Raw genomic sequence first — 18,720 nt, 5'->3', positions numbered from 1 at the left:
CTGAGGTCTGTGTACTTTGCAAATATCCGAGACAAGGGTTACAGCAAAAGGGTGCGCTACCCTCGAAGCCCTTGTACCATGTTCCTGCAGATTTTTCACAGTTTACACAGCATACCTTATTGCCAGCTGTTAGACATTAGTTGGAAGCTGTTTTAGTTGAGCGCTTGTGTTGAACCAAGATATTTTGAAACATTCACTATATCAGACACAAATATTACCACTTAAAGATTGTTTGTAAAAATGTAGGAAGGTTGTTCAATATATTAAAGCATGTGCCACGCTCCAGGAAGTGGCGCTTCGCCTAACGGCTCTCTGTGATCCCACCCCCTGCACGCAATGACGTGTCTGCTATGCAGTCATGCTGGCAGTCCTAGCCTTGTAAAACTCAGTCACGAAGTGAACATAGGCTGTGCCTGAGGGCCGCGTTCAACCTCTCCTACTCATTGTTCACTCCACATTGCTATCATTTCACAAAGCCAACCTAATCAAATCTGTGTGCCAGCCCCCACTTGGCGGGCTTCGTTCACTTTGTGGGCAACAAACTGTACTTTCATTTTAATAGGTTATTCTCCTTATAGTGTACTGGTAACTGGATTAGACATCTTATAATAGCTGGCACTGGTTTGTTCCAAAGAACCGCTGCTGGTGCTTTATGAAACAAACTTGTGAGCATCGACATGCAAAAAAACGCGGTGCAGACTTGGTTTATTTACCTAAGCATGGCAGGCAGTACAACCAAAAGTGCACTGTTTGATGATGTTTCACGATATTGAGTCGCTTTATTCTTATCTCATATATTTACATTGAAAAATATATTAAGCGGTCAGTGCGGTAAAATTGTCAGGCATTTGTTATCATTCGTGTTTAGATATAGTCAACAAGATAGCTTATTACTGCTTAAAGCTGTTAATGGTTCACTTTTGTATAATGTACACTGCTGCGAATTTTCGTGGCACCTAATTTTTCTTTATTTTCACGGGTTTTTATTGCAAAATACATATAGTGTGAATGGGTGTGAGACAGAGAAGAAAATGAACGGAGCACCATTAAGCGCATGGTATGTACATTTAACGACATGTCAAGTGTGTTTTTGCTAAATGTTTTTGGATATGTGCCAGTAGGCTAAGTGAAGCATAGAAATTATCGAAGTCGAAGTGCGCACTTTAGTTCGTTATTCTATTCATGACTGTACAGCAATGGACAAAAGATTGCGGGTTATGGGATGTGGCTCTCGGTGAAATATTTGTTTCTTCGCAGTCAGGCATCAAGATATATGAGGAGACATGTACGCTTCACCTGCAGGATTGAGTACTAGCTCGCTGGCTAGTGAGGCAGTGCAGATATAATTTCTCTACTGCGAATTTGCATCCCGCAGACTTCTGTCTATGACAGTATGTGCAGTGAAGTGTGGTACTGGCATGAGTGCATCTTGCGTGCTGGAAGGCTTCATGCCACCGCGGCAGTTATCTAGTACAGCTGCTCATTCTGAAATACAAACTCTAATTAATTTCGGTGATGAAACAATATATAACAAAGCGCCCCTCACTAGAGGTGGTAGCAGGCAGGTCAGAGCCCTACAGCATGTGCACACTTGCAATGCAAAAGATAAAAAGATAAAAATGAACCGCAAATGTGTTCCTGAGAGTAACTTGTCAGAAGGTCAAACTACCTGAATCTGTGTTTCTAATTGAAGCTAGCTTTTTAGCACTTGTCTCCAGGAGGCACTTTGATATATGCATTAGTTTCTCCCAAATAGCTGCAGCGCCATCGACATTGACACCTCTATATATTGTCACCTCTCTTTTCTACTGCAGGCCATAGCAGTATCTGCAGGAGCTCGGAAAAACACAAAACCTGAGCTACGGATGTCAGCTATCGCCGGTGCTCTTAAAAGAATGTTCGTTAGCCAGCTGGTTCTCTGTGGTATCCCTATAAATGCTGCATGGGATAGTTAGCACGCATGCAATGTGTCCTGGCTTCCAGGTTAAATATAAGCTTATCTACTGGCAATCAATTATTGGTATGTCCAATTATTTTGCGACTCCATTTGAGTTTGATAACCATATTTGGCTGTAATTGAAAGGCACAGAAGCCATGCTGGCACAGGCATCAGGCATTGACTTGCTGCAGCAATTTTGTGATAAGAGAGTTTGGCTCCTGAGACCGAGGATGCGGGATCATCTCCTAGCTAATGCAACTGCATTTCTGTGGCAGCAAAGTGCAAAAGACATGCATACAGTGCGATGTCAGTGCACACTGAAGATTACCGCAGGTGGGGGGGGTCAAAATTATTCCAGAGACCATCACTATGACAACTCCATATATTTATTTCTCACTTCCTCTGTCTCTTCCATTATGGCGCAGTTCAGGTGCTCATCGAAAATGAGATGTTCACTGTGCCTTTCCTTTTGTTATCGCGAATGATTAGTTGAAATTTGTGGCATATCACTTCTTTTGCTTGCGTGCGATGGAGATGTGATTGAGGCAATGCATACTGCTGCCTCCTCTAAGATTGCTTTATGCACATAATAGCAAACTGCAGAGTTGCGTATTCTTTTCTTTTTTCATTAACAATCTGGTTGCCTTTCAGGAGCACCAGCTACGCAACCACCACCGCATGTTCCACTCCAACCAAGTGTACACGTGCCATTATTGCGGCCTGAGCCTCAAGCTGCGCCACTCGCTCAAGCGACACCTGCGTAAGAAGCACGCAGATAAGGAGTACCAGTGGTCGAACCCCGATGCGCTCAGTGCCATGCTCGTCTCCAAGGTAAAAGACATATCAGGCTTAGCTGTGTGGGTTCTGAGGCTAAGGGTATATTTATATACTCTACCTCATCACTTCCTTGCAGCAGTGTGGAAGCTAGAAACCACGTTCAGCCAATCACGAGGAATTGTTAAGTGTGCTCTTACATGCTGCGTCGTCTGCTTGTCGTATGCTTGTGGCCGCAAATGAAGCCGTGGTAGCAACTCGGCCTAGTGGCGTCATCTAGTTTTCTGAACTGCAAGCTTTTTGTCACCAAACTGACTTTCTTCTTTAGGCCTGAGAGAGGCAAAATCATCACACGAAATAAAAAATAACGGTAAGCTCATGAATGTTACTGTAGGTGAGATAAGGCCAAATTAATGCCGGATGCACCAGTTATGATCAATGAACAAGCCGAAAACCCTGTAACAAGATGAGTTGACTGAAGTGAGACATCCTGCTTCAAAGCGAGCCACCATGTTCAAAACGTGATGTTATCATACGCAAGAGTCGCGAAGGTTAAATTCGGGGAAATAGCAAATATAAATCGGGTATATGTTGACGTTTAATTAGAAGTAGCATTTTGTGAATATGCATTTTAAAACATGTCATCGCATATGTTTGCTGGCAACTTTATACTGGCGCTATGCTCCGCAGCGTCAGGCTGTCACCTCTGCACTCGTCATAGCTTCGGTAGTGCTGCAGCGAACTACTGAGATGTGAGTATAGAGAGGCAGAGATGTAGTCCAACATGGGGCATAGACCATGCATTACTGCATATAAATATACTGAGAATATAAATCAACTCCACAATTCCCGGCCCTCACTGGCTAAAAATAAGTGGACTACAAAAAATTTGGGGGTAAGCTCCGCCTTTAAGGACGCGATGACAGCGTTAATGGCTACCATCTGGAGCTTTTATGGATCCTTGTTTGCGTACATGCACTTTGCTACTTTCTTAGTCACTAGTTCTTTAATGTGTGCCTCTATTACACATACTCATTAGTGTACTGTCATAGGCTATCATATTACTTGACATAGATATAAAGCTTGGCTTTAACGGAGCCATACGAATGTGCCTGCTTGGGTTGACTCAAGACCCAGTGCTACCGTGTTCGATTCTCCACTCATTCTCTGCAAAGTGTCTGCCAACTCTGTCATGTCACGTGGTCCCTTGGCGTCGCACACCCTGCTGACCAGTAGGTGTTTGGCCTTATCACCTGCCAACTATTACCCACCAAAGGCATGCTCATGGTTTTTCATTCAACACCGACTACTACAAGCTTGGTTTTCTACTGAACGGGAGCCTTAATGCTATCGCGTTAATATATGTTGATGGACAACACAGTATACAAAATGGATAATTGCGGAAGGCTCGTATCTTATGCACTGGGTTTCCTAGCAGGGCTTAGTACGTATGTGATTGCTTTCAGCCGCCATTAATGCACATTTCCAGGCTTCCGAGAATTCAGGCCTTGAATCGGACATGAGCTTGGACCCAGATGCCGCCGTTGAAAGCCTTCGACATGCTGCAGAGACGGCCACCAACCCAACAGTAGCTAGCCTCGAAGTGGCCCTTGAAAGTGCGAGCATGGCTGCAGCCATGTCTAGAGTTGGCAGTGACACAGTACAGGACACAACAGAATCTCTTGTGGCCAGTGTGATGGGTGAACATGGTGAGTAATGCATGTGTGCTCAAGCTGTGTCTTCTTATTCAACATTATTGCGCTTGCCACCGCAAGGCCTGCTACATACAGCATTTATCCAGATTTATGGGGGAAATCTTGTCTGTATGCATGTTGCTGTGGAAACAGGTTCAACAACAGAAGTTCACAGTAAATTTCGTCAGTAAATGTTTTAAACGTGGCTTGACTCGAAAGTACCCGTTTTTATAATGAATTGAAGACAGCAGACACAGACTATTTTTATTTTTAACTCTTTTTTTTCTGTTACTGCATGCCAACCAAGCAATCAGCCACTCTTCATACAGCCGCATTGTTTGTGCACACTTGTTGATAACTGCGGGAAAATGAAGCATCTTAATGCTTGGCTGTGCCTCGCCTTTAGCAGCGATCTCAGACCTCCCGACTGCTACCCTTGCAGCAGCAAGTGCTTCTAAACCTAGCCATATACTGTCTCCTTGATCTCGAATATGACATCCAGGCAACCATTGTATAGTTTTGATAAAAAGTAAAAAAAAAAAAAAAAAAGCCTCACTAAGCGCTCCTTCTTCGAGGCATATTGAAAAGTGCTGCTCTTATGGCATTCTCATCAGACTTTTAAGTCTGATGAGAATGCCATAAGAGCAGCACTTTTCAATATGCCTCGAAGAAGGAGCGCTTAGTGAGGCTTATTTAAAATTTCATCGAAAGAATGCACGCCACTCTTTAGGCATCCTCATTCAGGTAAGGAGTCTTTTAAAATTTAGCCCTAAGATAGCTGATAGGAACAAGTAAAATTGACGCGGTTCTTGACATATGTAAGTGGCACTGAGGAAGAAGCAGTAAACAAACAAAAGGATGAGGCTGACCATTCAGCTATCACAATAACAATACAGAAAACATTTGCTGTAAAGAAAGAAGGCACACAAATTTTGTAAGAACACATTTAGCAAGGTAGTGTCTGGATGAAAGTTTAGTTTTCAAACTGAGACAGTAAGCGTCTCCTGTAAAAGCAATCAAAACTGGGGGTCACAGTTTGGTTTGCTGTATTCTTTTGACTATCTATCCTGCAATATTTGCATGTGTCATAAATGTCAGAGTTGTGACAAGAACGATGATCAGTATCAGAAGCGGAATGGAATGTTGCTTATTGCTGCATAAATTACTGCAAGAGGAAGGCCAATAGGTTGGCTGGTTGAGGACTGAAATTGGCGCTTCAGAAGCAGCCAGCACGTCTAGTTGTTGTGCTATTGCATGGATGGTAAGCCAGCGGTGCAGAGGTACATGACAAGCACCATCTCATTTGACAACCTTCCTGTGCTTGCTTTAGTTTACGGTGGCAATGCTGCCTGTAGTGTCAGTTGATACACCTATATGTAAGGCTGTTTTCTTCTATTCTCATGGTTTCTGTTGCAGGAAGCTCGGAGCTTGTCCTCGCAGTTGAAGGCTTGAGCAGCGAAGAGCTTCACAATGCCATTGCCAGTGGTCGGGCCCAGATAAAGCAGGGACCCACTCCAAACACCATCGAGATTTCCATGCCTTTTGATGTGACCGACGAGGCTGGCAGACAGGTAAGTTTTCAGCTAGACTACCATTGGTAATAATTTTCACAAAGGCAGGCTTTCAGCATCGTTTCGCTGACGTTTGTGCTAGCTTTGATGGGTAGTTTAATTTCCGTCATCATGTCAACATATCAAGTGGCCTTAACACAGTAGCGCCTTGCAGTATGAAAAGTAGCACACTTTCTGAAAAACAGGGAAACGAGCACATTGTTTAAGAAAACATGGGATCCAGAAGCAACCAGATTTCAAAAAATGGGACTCTACGAATATGAAGACATTGGTTGGCTCTTTCCCTTTTGTAAAAGGCTATTGAGCGCACTTGTCGGTAGGGGATCTAAACAGCTTGCCTAATTATTGTGGGCTGTTGTCTGCATTGCTGTCATCTCATCCTTAGTGCGGGCAAAATTTTGGATGTGAATATGTATTAACCAGAAGAGGAATGTTTCGACTCTGTAGGGCATTTTTATTTCTCTCGAATTTTGACTTGTGAACCTGGGAAATTGCGTCAGTGGAGAATGCATCAATGAGGTCTTATTTTTAAGGATGATGTTGTGGGGACCACTTCCTTTCAAGGATAGGCTAACAGTTCACTGTAATGGCATTTCAGGAAAATTGTTCTGACACAGCTTGGTTTCCAGTTTGCTCTCAGTACTGACTATGGTCGTCGGACTCGCGTCACATTCTCTCCTTGGTGATGACACTAAGGGGAAGTGAGGGGTTGTGGTTGCCGCCCCAGAATTTTCTGGACCAGAAAAAATTTGTTAATCACTTATTTCATTCCTAGATGAGGAGGTTATTTCACGATGGCGCAGCTTACATTGGACCCCTTTGATAGGGGCCCGCTTTAGTTAGTTTTTATTTTTATGAAATGAAACCTTACAGAAGCATCATGCTTACTAAACATTTTTGCTATACCTTGTATCAGAATCAGGATCAGTTTATTGAACGAGCAGTGGCTACTTATGCATATTTGATAAATACAGGAGGAGGTCACGAAGCCAAAGGCTGCACAGAGGAATTTCTGTTACGAGCACACAAAAAAAAATGATGACATACAAGCAGCAGCAGCAGGTAAAAGTGAAACTGCTACCAATAATATAAACGAATCATAGTTTGAGTACATGTTATATAAATGATAAACAGAGGAAAACAATTCAAACGAGTGCTGTGTATGCTGTTATCAATGAAAAACGCTATAGCATGATAGAAGAAAAGTACAAAAACAATGTTTGAAAGCACGAACTTTAGATAATTGCTTTATACTAAATGCTAATAAATTCCATAGAAATGAGGCAGAAAAATTAACTGTGAATTTGCCATAATTAGTTCTAGGCTTCATTAGTAAGAAATTGTATTGGCTTCAGAAGCGAGTGAAACTTGATTGAAGAAACTGGGTGCTATTGATAGTCAGAACAGGAATTGATCCATTCGTGAACATATAGATGGGGATGCCAAGAGAATAATGAACCATGGATGAGACTCCTAGGATGTTATGAGCCTGCAGTGAGGGCACAACGCTGCACAAATAGCTGTTGGGTGTAATGATGCATGTGGCTTGATTTTGTATGTGTTGTAACGGTGCCATGTGTATGTTTCCCTAAGAAGAAATACAAGTTAATATGACTATAGATGAAAGCATAGTAGAGTGAAATGAGCGTGTGTAAGTTAAAGTAATTTCACACCTTAATGAGCACCCTTATGCCATATGCCGTTTTTCTTTTAAGGTAATTTATATGTCTGTTGAATTTTAAGTGACAGTTAAGATCTATTTTAAGAAACATTAGCATGATCAGTAACAAAGAGTATGTGAGAGTCGAGGGAAATATATGTAGCGATGCAGGAATAGTCTTGCGAGGAGATCAGAAGGTGTCAAATCTAGATTTAGAGACATTAATAGTAAGAATGATGTTTAACACCAGGCTGCGAAGTTTGCAGCATATAATTGGTTTACAGATAAGGAAAAACACAGCATCTGTCACACTTGTTCTGTGGACACCTGAACTGTGCCATAAGGGAAGGGAGGAAGGTGGGAGTGAAAGCGAAAAGTGAGAAAGGGGTGCCATAGTGGAGGACTCAAGAGTAATTTTGACCACCTGGGGATCTTTAACCTGCACCGACATCCCACAGCACACGAACGCCATTCCATTTCGCCTCCATCAAAACGCAGCCGTCGGCAGTTGGGATTGAACACAGGTACTCCTTTGCAGCATCAGTATACAATTTATGTGTTAAAGAATTTGTGCACGTGTTAGATGCTACTGTGGCAATATCATCAGCATATAATATACATCTAGAAGAGTTAAGGCAAGATGGCAGATGATGCTTTGTATCAGAAATTATTAAAGAAAAGAACTAAATTTATTGAAAATAGCAGTGGGTCATGTAGTTGGTAATGCTTTTGTGCAACAAGCGACTGGAACATACTGCATCCCTGAGAAGTATATAATGTTCAGAACATCCGTTCTGTATGGTTTAAAGAAAGGAGAGAAGGGAGCGTGATGGTTATCCATTCGTCGGCTTAAAAGTTGAGGAAACCTGTGCACCTGAAAACCTTCACAGCAACACATGCACTAGTAAATCATCCTTTAATGTAAATCAAGTGCTTCTATACCACACTTGAGAGCTCAGTACTTAGAACCTTTTTTACATTTTGCTGTTATCAAAACACATTATAAACTGTTAAATTGAACTCACCCATAGCTTCGAGATGCATGACAGAAATTTTTAATCACTGCAGTGCCATTGACATGAGTGCCTGGGGCTCAAAATCTGTCACTTGTGCAACAGGTGACATACCTGGCCAATTTGGTAGACCCTGCAGACCAAGCTGTCGTCAACGACAACACGCCCACAATTACCGAGGATGTACTTGAAGAAGAGACGGTTCTGAACCAAGTGGCATCGGGACAGTATGCTGTCTCTGACAGTGTCTCTGAACTGACTGAAACCAAGGCGGCTGCTGATGTCATGGCAGAGGACCATACTGTCATCCACACTCTGCAAGATAACTCATCCTCACAGATTCAGAGCATGGTAGGTATTCGTTTTTTAAGGCGAAAACCTTTAATGGCTCATACTGTCATTCTCAGAAGGTGTCACACTTTTGAGGCCATCCTAGATCACGTGATGCCACCCAATATGACAGCCACCATAGGTCAAGGTTGGCCACCCTGGGCCCACACCTTTCCTAAAGGGGGACATATTTTGTTACGTGGGAGGCGGTAGCTGGCAGCTGACATAGCTAAAGAGTACTAGAAGGGGGCAGTGGGCTTACTCCCCAGCCAAGCCCACGTTAGCGGTGGCGCCACAAATGTCAACAAAGTTTGTTTCTCCGAGTGGCCGCATGGTGGCGCTGATGTCAAGTTCACTGTAGTGCTTGGCCATGCCGACCGCATTAAAACCTGTGCGTGTGTGTTGTCATCGCATTTTCCTAAACGTCCTGCTCCTCGCGTTTTGCCTACGAAATTTTGCTTTTCATTAAAATGAAGAAAAGGCGCTAAACTTGCAGTAAATGTGACGAAGACTTCACGCAAATTTGTTTAGCATGACTCAGTGTCGAAAAAAAAAGCATTGTTACGCGCCAAGTAAAAGGATGGGTTACGTTCACATCGAGGGTGCCCCAAATATATTTTTTGCAGTCTCGAGAAACGGAGAGTTGCGGAAGGAATGGGAGAAGAATATGCACCGCTTTTCTAGTTGCTAGAAATCTGCTCAGATAATAATATGCAAGTTGACGTTACCTTGACCCTCCCAGCCTTCATACAACCAGCTCGGCAGCAAAGACATTTTTGCCTGCACAAGCATTTCTGCCTGACCATAGCATGTGGCTAGCATGTGATACTAGGTAATAGTTCATATTTCAGGTTATGTTGGGCGTCGATATGTGATGAAAATAGGAAACAAAGTTTGTAGGCACTCCTCACAATGCCATCACCAGGGGATATGACTTTCAACTCGCTTGGCTAACACATTTGCTTTAGAAGGGAAGGGGGAGACTGCTGTACCTGTCAAGTCTGCTGTCGGCTTTGCCAGCAATCTTTAAAACATGTTCACTAAATGCTTGAGTTGCCATTAACTGCTGACTGCAACGTCCAGTATGTGCTGACAGTTGTGAAAGCAAGATTGGGGCAAGAGGTTGGCTGCTTAGTTCGCTTGTGTGCGCATACCTATTTTTATGCCAGGATAATCAGCTTTTATGTAGTTACTCGGCTGCACTTTTATCTGAAAGCGATAAATTCTAAGAAGATGGGTAAGGAAGTTGAACAAATCATCTTAAGCTGACCCGCTGCTAATGATGTGAATGAATAAGTGCTTTATGTTTATATAGCTTGAAATAATTTTTGAGGTCTGGCAATGAATTACTTTTGCTAGGCCCCTCTTTTCACAGTGCACATATTAATTAGCTAAACCAGTGCTAGAAGGGCGTGAAAGAAGGTAAAATAGAAGTGTGCACATTCAGCTTCACTGCACACTTGATTAGTTGACACCTATTTAAATTTTGTTATCCAAGAGAACATTCAAGAAATGCTGCATGTGCTAAAAATTTTCGTTGACAACAAGGACCAGCATAGATTTTGTCATCCAGTTAGAGCTAAAACCTGTAATGAAAGTGTCGTAAATGGTTCAAAGTACCATAACACTCGTGCGTTGTATTTAACTGACGTGCAAGAAGTTAAAAATATAAGGCTGGATGAGGTCCGGCTAACTACGTGATCGGTATTGTCCCACTTAAAACCACGACGTTAGCAGCAAGCAAAATTCGACGCAAAAAAACGTGAAAAAAAAAAGAAAGCATTTTGATACTATAGGTCCTTCCATCAAGTCATACATATCGCTGATTGCGTGTTGCGCCAACTCTCGCCCTTCCTGTGACGCTAAACAAACAATGTCATTGCAGATCGATCATGTACCGACTGTCCGTCAGCCGTTCGCTCCATCAAAGTAGGTACAAGAATTAAAGCAACGCGTACCTAACTGTGCGCCACCGCGCAGCGCCGTAGGCTGGACCAGCAAGAAGCTACAGTGATCTCACTTGTGGCGCCACCTGTCGTACTTGACATGAATTTCGTCAGGGAACGGGCACCAGTGAGCCCACTGCCCTCTTCTAGTACACTTTAACATGGCCAAGCACCAACTGGACGTAGGGCTTCCTGATATTACGTTTGGAAGGAGCTGCCAACTCGGGCCCCTCCTTTCATAAGGGAGGGTGATATCAGAATCAGCCTGCCAAGACCCTTGCATTCACGTTATCCCTAGGCCATGCAGGCACGTTCATACGGCTTGGTTAAAGCGGGGCTTTATATGTTGGCTGGTAGCTTACGCTGAGTCATACCGATCCAGGCGTCCGTCTGGCACCTTTCATTTGGTGCTTTCTCGAACGTTGCACCACACAGCCTACAGAAGCAGATGCAGTAAAACAGGAATCAGCGAAGTTTCAAACAAAGGCGTTCACCTTATCGCACTTTAATGGTCTAAAGTGCCACAAATTTTTTTTCATTAGGTTTTCTCCCTCTGCTGTCATTTTTTTAAGTTTGTACGTTGGTAACATGCCTAGAGTGCTTCATTCGTGCATGACTGCTAAACTTGTTAAAGAGCTCCCTTTCAAGTAGGCTAGCCTACTAGGCTTGGGGACCTCTCCTGGCAGGTTGGGGGCTCCTCCACTCCTCGAGTAATCTGTACCTGTCCTCGCAGCTGTGATCAGGCACCTTGATGATGCGCTCGCACATGGTTTATGCCTCCCACCTGTTCTCACAAAAGAGAATGCGCGCACTTCTCTTCTGTTTACATAGTGTGGCTCATTTGCATTTTGCACAAGTCCTCTGAACAGTACAAACAGCATTAAAAATAACAGTGGCACTTTGGTGTTATCTCCCCGTCTCAAGGTGGTACAGGAAGCGGTTGGTGCAAACGCAGAGCAGCATTACATCACGCTGCCCACATACGAGACGGCAGTAACAGAGGAACAGCAGCAGACGGGGCCACTCGAAGGGGCAGCGGATGATGGTGTCCCAGTTAGAGCCGTGGAAGTGACTGCACCCTCTGGCCTACCTGCCGACCTTCCTTATGAAGAGCCCCAGTTTGTGGTCAGCGAGCAGGAAGTAGCTGATGGCTCACATGTCATCTACAATGCTGGCACACTTCAGGAGCAGGGAGCCATGGCTCAAGGCAAGTAGAAGCAATAGGACATTGCAGAGGGTGGTGCCTTTTGCATTTCCTCACAGAATGTAGGTGAAGCCATTCCCTCATATTAGTGATTTAAAGGGCAGGGAAATGTGTGACTGTGGAAATATGACAACTTCGATGTGTGCCTGCGAGTTACCTAAATTTGAAACACAGTCCTATTTTCTGAATTTGGATTGGCATTCAAGTTTACTGTTCGGGTGCTAGTGCAGTTAAAAAATCTCGTTACAATTTGTCCCTGAAATTACATCTTAAAATGTGAATAATGCAGCAGCAGAAAAAAAATGTTAAGAGTTATCGATTAGGGCAAAAATGCAATTCAAAACAACACTTTTGTATTCTTAGGAGTGGATGAGTGATCTGTTTATCTGCAAGGATACAAGATTACGAGTTTTGATCCAGGCAAATTTAGGATTTAATTATTCTTTCTATATATGGGAGACTTGCATGTTTACTAAATAATCTATTGCCATTAGCTACTAAAACTATACTTCTGTATTCGGATGCAAGAGGCTTCTTTCTGATTCACAGATTGTCAGTAGTTTTCATTGCCTATCTCAGCCACTTTCTAATTTACTCTTGCAACTTTCGAATTTAAGTTGGTTTTCTTGTACATGCGATTGAAAAAAATACAGTAGTGGTTCGACGCTGCCGAACCTGAATATTGAGTGCTCGCTCCGAGTTACTTAGCAAATGCAGGAAGATGCGAGGTTTGCACAGTTGTGTGCAAACTGCTTGGACCATGTTTGACCCGCAGTATGTGATAAATAAAAATAAAATAAATTGCTTATTATTGGCGATTTTTACACGCCATGTACAGTTTTAATCCAAATTGACTAAGGTCAAATTTGGAGGTCATCATGATGTTCGCCATAGCCGAATTTGGCCAGACATCGATATTTCGTACACACGGCGACGCACCCGGTGAGCCCCCCCTGCCATGGCAGTGGCGTACATGACTAGCGACTGCATTCCTTCGTTAGAGGTCAAATCCTGGCGTCGTTTGACCTTCACGAATGGTAGCATTACATCTACTGCTCTAATAAAAGCATAAGAAATGTCTAGGCGATGTATGCAAATAAATGCGTATGTTTCTGTGCACTTCCTTTAGGCACTATTGTCCTTGATGACGGCACCATACTGCAGCAGGAGGAGCAGCAAGGTGCTCCAACCGACCTTCTCCTCTACGTTCTCACCACTAGTGACACACAAGATGGCTGACGGCAGCCAACAGACAATCTAAGCCTGCTTCTACGGGTGCCAACATGGATGTGTTCTTGCAAAACAAGTGGGGGCAATCTCACGTGGATTGTTGGGGCAGTGTGTAGTGCCAGGAATAGTCCTTTTTTTTCTTTTTTTTTTTTCTGCTTGTGCCTCAGGCTGCCATGAACGAAAGTATGGTTGCCATCCTGTCAACAGTAGCCAAGCATTGCATCACCAAGCATCACCAAGCATCACAGCATTGTCATTGGTACAAATATTGCCTAGTGCCTCAAGGAGCAGGTTTGTGCGATACCTGATGCACTGTGTGCCCCTTTCTCTTGTATGGCTGTTCATTGTTTGTTGTAGTGTAACAAAGATATGGCTTGTACTGTGCAATGAGGCATTTGTTTGTAGCACTATCTCAGTATTTTTCAGTGTATTCAGACTTTATAGTCTCTACAATTTGTCACCTTATGGTAAGGCTGGAAAGAAAGTGCTGTGAGCACTGAAGATTCCCCTTCTTGATCAGACTTGGCAAGTGCAAGGCCAATTCCACTGGAACCTAACCCATGTCTGTTCAAATGGCTGATAACTTATCGTTTTTTTATTCTTCATGCCCCATTGTCCAGATACATCTTATCCTAGCCCTCAGTTCTTTTCTTTAAAAATATCTGCATCAGTGACGACTACCATAAAACGGAGGCTTCGAAAGCATATTTAGTAGTATGCGTTTGTACAGCATTTGCTGTCCTTGAGTATACCCACTACTAACTACAGCCTTGGGCAATTTATTGCTGCTTTTATATGTGCAGATGCTCCTGCAGAGATCTGACATAATCCTGCCAGCTTCCTTATCTTTATTTCTGGTTGCTTGTCGTGAATCAGAAAGAACATTGAACTGGTACGGTAAGGAGTTTCCAGCGTAATACCGAAAAAATGAATCTAAAAAGGTGAGCTTTGAAGGAAATGATAAAAATGAAAAAGTGGAATGTAGGTCGACAAGTCTAGTCTGTAGAAGTGTAGTTTACAAGAGGACATACAAGCCTTCTATTTCTGAACTTGGAAAGGTTCAGAGGCTTGGTTATGCTTCTTTGACCATACCCTTGCGTATAAACACTCTTCCAGCATCACAAGACCTTGGATGGGGATATAGTCGACAGATGTGTACCAACACTTTTTTAGGTGTCCTCTATAATGGCCACATAAAAACAAAGATGTCCTGATTGATTGTTAAGTTTGCTATTGCATGACTACTGTTGAGGTTTTAGTATGACATGCTATTCTACCTGTAATGGTTAAGCAGTAGGGAATGGAATAAGATGCTGCGAAAATAAGAAATTTGGAACAGGTGGCCGAAACGTGTGGCTGGCTGACACAATGGTTCAATACCAACAGTTTAACAATCTTGTATAGTTTATTCTTAGCTATGTCTGGTTGCAATTTCTTTTATTTGCATCATTTACAAAAGCTACCAGATTTATTTGCCCGAACAAATGAGCAGCATTGCAGTTCTTGATGCAACTGAAAGCCAAGGTTTTACAATTGTATAACTAGGTTCTTTTTTACCTTTCTCTGTACCATACATGCATCTCTAGCAGCAAGGATAAAATCCTGCTATTACGAACCAGCCTACCACTCTCCTAATCAGGCTGAAGGTTTTGTAGTCTGGTTTCTGCTGTTCGTGCACAGCAGTCAGATGGTTCAGTCTGGGTTGTGTTTGTCTTAATGCATATTTGTATACATATGTGTGCTTTATTTAATCATATATGTCTGGTTGCTTCACTGACAACTTAAGTCTTTACGTGTGATTTGTTTAGCATTCCTTCGTGGTGCCGAGACCTGGGCTTTTTTTTTTTGGCAGCCCAATTTGCAATGCTACGACTTATGTGGGATTTATTGATGAGGCTGGCTGGGACAAAGATGTGTGTATTGTAAGCAGTTGGGCCAAATGTTGTTTTGGACAGCAAGCATGCATTTTTTTATACAGTATTTATGCAGTTGGCAGGTGCAAGAGCTCTGCGTATGTATATACTTTTTCAGCACACTGAGGCAGACCTTAAGAGTGTGAATCACACTGTACAGACGATTTCTGCACTTGAAAAAATAGGTACATCCAAGAATGTGGACCAAAATAAACATGACACTCGGTACAGCATCCAATGGCCTGACCGAACGCATTTTTTTCCCAGGTTTGTTATTAGAGGTAGTTTATCAAACTCTAAGATAGCTGCCTACGCTTTGAGTTTCCATGAGCCTGTTCCAGAAAGTGCATTATAATTTTAAGAGTTGCTATGGGCCAAGAGCTTAGATGAATGTAAATATTACAAATGCCAAAGTGTTTGTACATATCATTTGTACCAAATGAACGTTTCACTCGTTTGCATCTGTGTTTCTCAGTTACTTCCAAATACTGCTGCACATGTAGTGTACAGATGAGCACACTCCAGCACAATACAGTCCACACTCAAGCCCACTCAGAATGGCTGCAGTTACACTGAACACTCGCTTATTATTAGTGAGGGTGGAGCTGCTGTCAATATACAGGGTGTCCAAAATTAATTTTCAAACAAAGAAAAAAAAAATTGTATGAAGAGCAGTACACGAACGTCGTTTGTGCTAATGAGTTATGTGCCCATGCAGACAAAAGCTATTAAAAGAACTGTCATCATAAACTTTGTAATTAATGAAATGAACGACAATTCCTTAACTTTCGTATTCACTGCAGTTAGCATGCATGTTTACACTAAAATCTAGTAGGCACTGTCATTCTAAGACTTACATTTTGATAAGCATGTCTAAACTTTCAGCACAAATGCCCAATTATGCACGGAACCGATGAATCACTGTGCTGACGGAGTGGCGTGACGGCTCTCTTCAACTGATTGGCTATCTGGCAAGGAACTAAAGTTATCACTGTGTATAAGGTACAATAGTGTTCAGATGCGATTGCCCACGTGTTTTCAGTGTAACCGTTGCAGGCTAACTGCAGTGAATAAAAACCTAATTAAAGAATTTGACTTAGTTATAAAGTTTATAATAATTCTTGTCACAATTTCTGTTTGGCTGGCTGCATAATTCCGAAAAGTATAATTTTGAACACTCTGTGCATATTAATACTATGGCATTGTCTCGGGAAAAAATCATGGCCACATTGGCCGTAACAAATGAGGAGGCGCGGTACATTTGCCTCAGTAGTGAAAGCACATGGTGACCGAAAAGTGCCTCCCAGCTACCGCGATGCGCCCATCCCAAGAAAATGTCAATCCCTTAAAGCAATAAAAATGGCTGCAATGAAATTACAGTTAGCCACCAAACAAGCACCATCAGACAGGCCATCAATCGATGCATGTGTGTTTGCTGGCTAGGCAAAGCATCAAGTGATAGCTAAAGCGTGGTAAGCACAAAACAGGAGCCATTTTGAAAACCGAAATACTGCGTGCGGTCAGTGATAAACGAATAAAAGAAGCCTGAGAAGTCTCAATACCATTCATTAACTCTGTAGCTCTAATACCAGGCAAAAGTTTGCTTCAAGAGTCTAGCAGCGACCGCAAAATATCACTTATGTGCTGGTCCAGGGAGCTTTACATAAGGGTGATACACATGTGCTGCGGTACAGCTTCATCACTGCATCCTTACAACTTTGTCAAAGATCGAGGCTAGGATCACTGCAAACACCCAACAGCTATCAGTATTATCGTGCCCCTAAAATAGCTCTTCTGAGGCACAAGACTGCACTGAGATATTAGAAAACAGCTTGCTGAGGTCTATGCTACTCGTCATTTCGTACCACTTTTATCCGAATGTCGCTGTAATAGGGCAATCCATTTGCTAGGAACTTCATACAGATTGAATGCAATTTGTGTGATCACCCGGTTTGCTACAAGTGGGCTCGAATGTACGTTCGGCTACCTTCACGTTGAGAGAGTGAGACTGTGCAATATAGTCGGATACAAATCGAGAAAAAAGTTGCAGATGCCCTTCAAAGGAGGCCCTTTTATCCAGCAGTGTTGACCAGTTTTTGTAACGCCACTGTGAACCCCCGTTGATGTGTCCCTCCCCCATGTTGTCGCACTAGCAGGCTAAAGGAGAATATCCAAAAACTGGGAATTGATCGACATCATTGGTTTTAAGGGTTTCTTTAAAATGTAAAAGCAGCCTTCTTCACGAGTTATATTCAAATATAGTGTGAGGAATGCAAAGTGCACTGCGTTATTCTACATACTTTAAACCACTTAACCTAAGAGGAAAGCCACACAGTTGTTTGTCGTTGTGCCGATGCTTGTCAGGAAGCAAAAGGTACACCGAGCATTAATTTTTCAGCAATACGCCTTAACAGTAAGTAGCCTCTGACCATCCTTTGTGAAAAATTTGTTGGAGACTAGTAGCTCAAATTTCCCGATGCACAAGACGTGCACACAGTTCAATCACCAAGTGGCAATGCATGTTCCAAACAAGTGCCTTGTTTTCATTACTGTTCTACCAGCAGGCACACTGCACTAGTCGTTTAGTGGACTTGCTGCAGTGCTGCAAGAACTGCCCATGTAAAGCAACATGAGCTCTTAGGGTTTTTTTTTGTTTTCCATGCTTTGCATATGAACTGTGAAACATAAAAAGAGGGTCTTTAGATGAAGAAGGGAGAAATGTTATCGGTGCATGTGCAACAAAAAGTTCTAGAGGGCACTTTGGACTACACTAAAGTGCGATGAGGTGAAAGGCATTATAGAACTGTGGATCGTAGCCCTCCGCTACTGCATTTCTATCTCCCTCTCTTCTTTCACTTCCACAATTTAATTTACGGCATGGTACATGTGTCCGCGGAGAATCGTGACAGATACTGCGCCTTTTCTATCCTGTAAATCAATTTCAAACGCCGCTGATGCCTGCTGTACTTACGCCTCCTAGACATCCGAGTCTGCTGTGTGGTGCGGATTTGGAGAAAGTGCCAAATGAAAGGCGCCGCACGGACGCCTGGATCGGACGCCCGGCGAGGTCAGCTTCATCTATGCATGAATAACCTGGTGACCTCATGATCAGTTGCGACAGTACATAGCGTGCCTCTTGTCAAACACAACCAGCATTCCATTGAACGCTTTTAAGTTCACCGGCGTTCCATATTTGGCTTACAGGAAAAGAAAGGCGTAGTATCTGTCACTCACGGAATCTCGTTGTCCTCACAATAGACAAGGGGAATTATGAACGTTTCACGATCCGGGGCATGGCGCAGTTGGTGAAGCGCTCAGCTGGAGATCCAAGGGATGGAGGTTCGATACCCGGTGGAGACAAGGTTCATTTATTTATTTTTAACAATCTCTCTCTCTGTTGACAGCTCCAGCTGACAACGATGAGGCATTAAAGGCTTTCGCCTTAA

General features: G+C 42.9%; 1 protein-coding gene across 2 annotated transcripts in view; it reads left to right on the top strand.

Annotated features, from left to right (window-relative positions):
• The window catches only part of LOC146191245 (uncharacterized), a 57,536-nt gene extending 43,788 nt beyond the window's left edge, over positions 1-13,748 (top strand). For both annotated transcript variants that reach the window (XM_084601727.1, XM_084601726.1), the window contains 6 exons: positions 2,591-2,770; positions 4,203-4,422; positions 5,824-5,978; positions 8,757-9,002; positions 11,852-12,134; positions 13,261-13,748. In XM_084601727.1, the coding sequence (XP_084457853.1) occupies positions 2,591-2,770; positions 4,203-4,422; positions 5,824-5,978; positions 8,757-9,002; positions 11,852-12,134; positions 13,261-13,370 (1,194 nt within the window). In that variant the 3' untranslated portion in view covers positions 13,371-13,748. The remainder of the gene's footprint in view (positions 1-2,590; positions 2,771-4,202; positions 4,423-5,823; positions 5,979-8,756; positions 9,003-11,851; positions 12,135-13,260) is intronic.
• The last annotated feature ends 4,972 nt before the right edge of the window (positions 13,749-18,720 follow it).

The sequence above is a fragment of the Amblyomma maculatum genome, chromosome 4, assembly GCF_055883805.1.
Source record: "Amblyomma maculatum isolate TAMU_Amacu chromosome 4, ASM5588380v1, whole genome shotgun sequence".
In the NCBI taxonomy this organism is placed as follows: Eukaryota; Metazoa; Arthropoda; class Arachnida; order Ixodida; family Ixodidae; genus Amblyomma; species Amblyomma maculatum.
The sequence above is the reverse complement of the archived record's forward strand: the minus strand, read 5'-3'. Positions and strand labels throughout refer to the sequence as shown.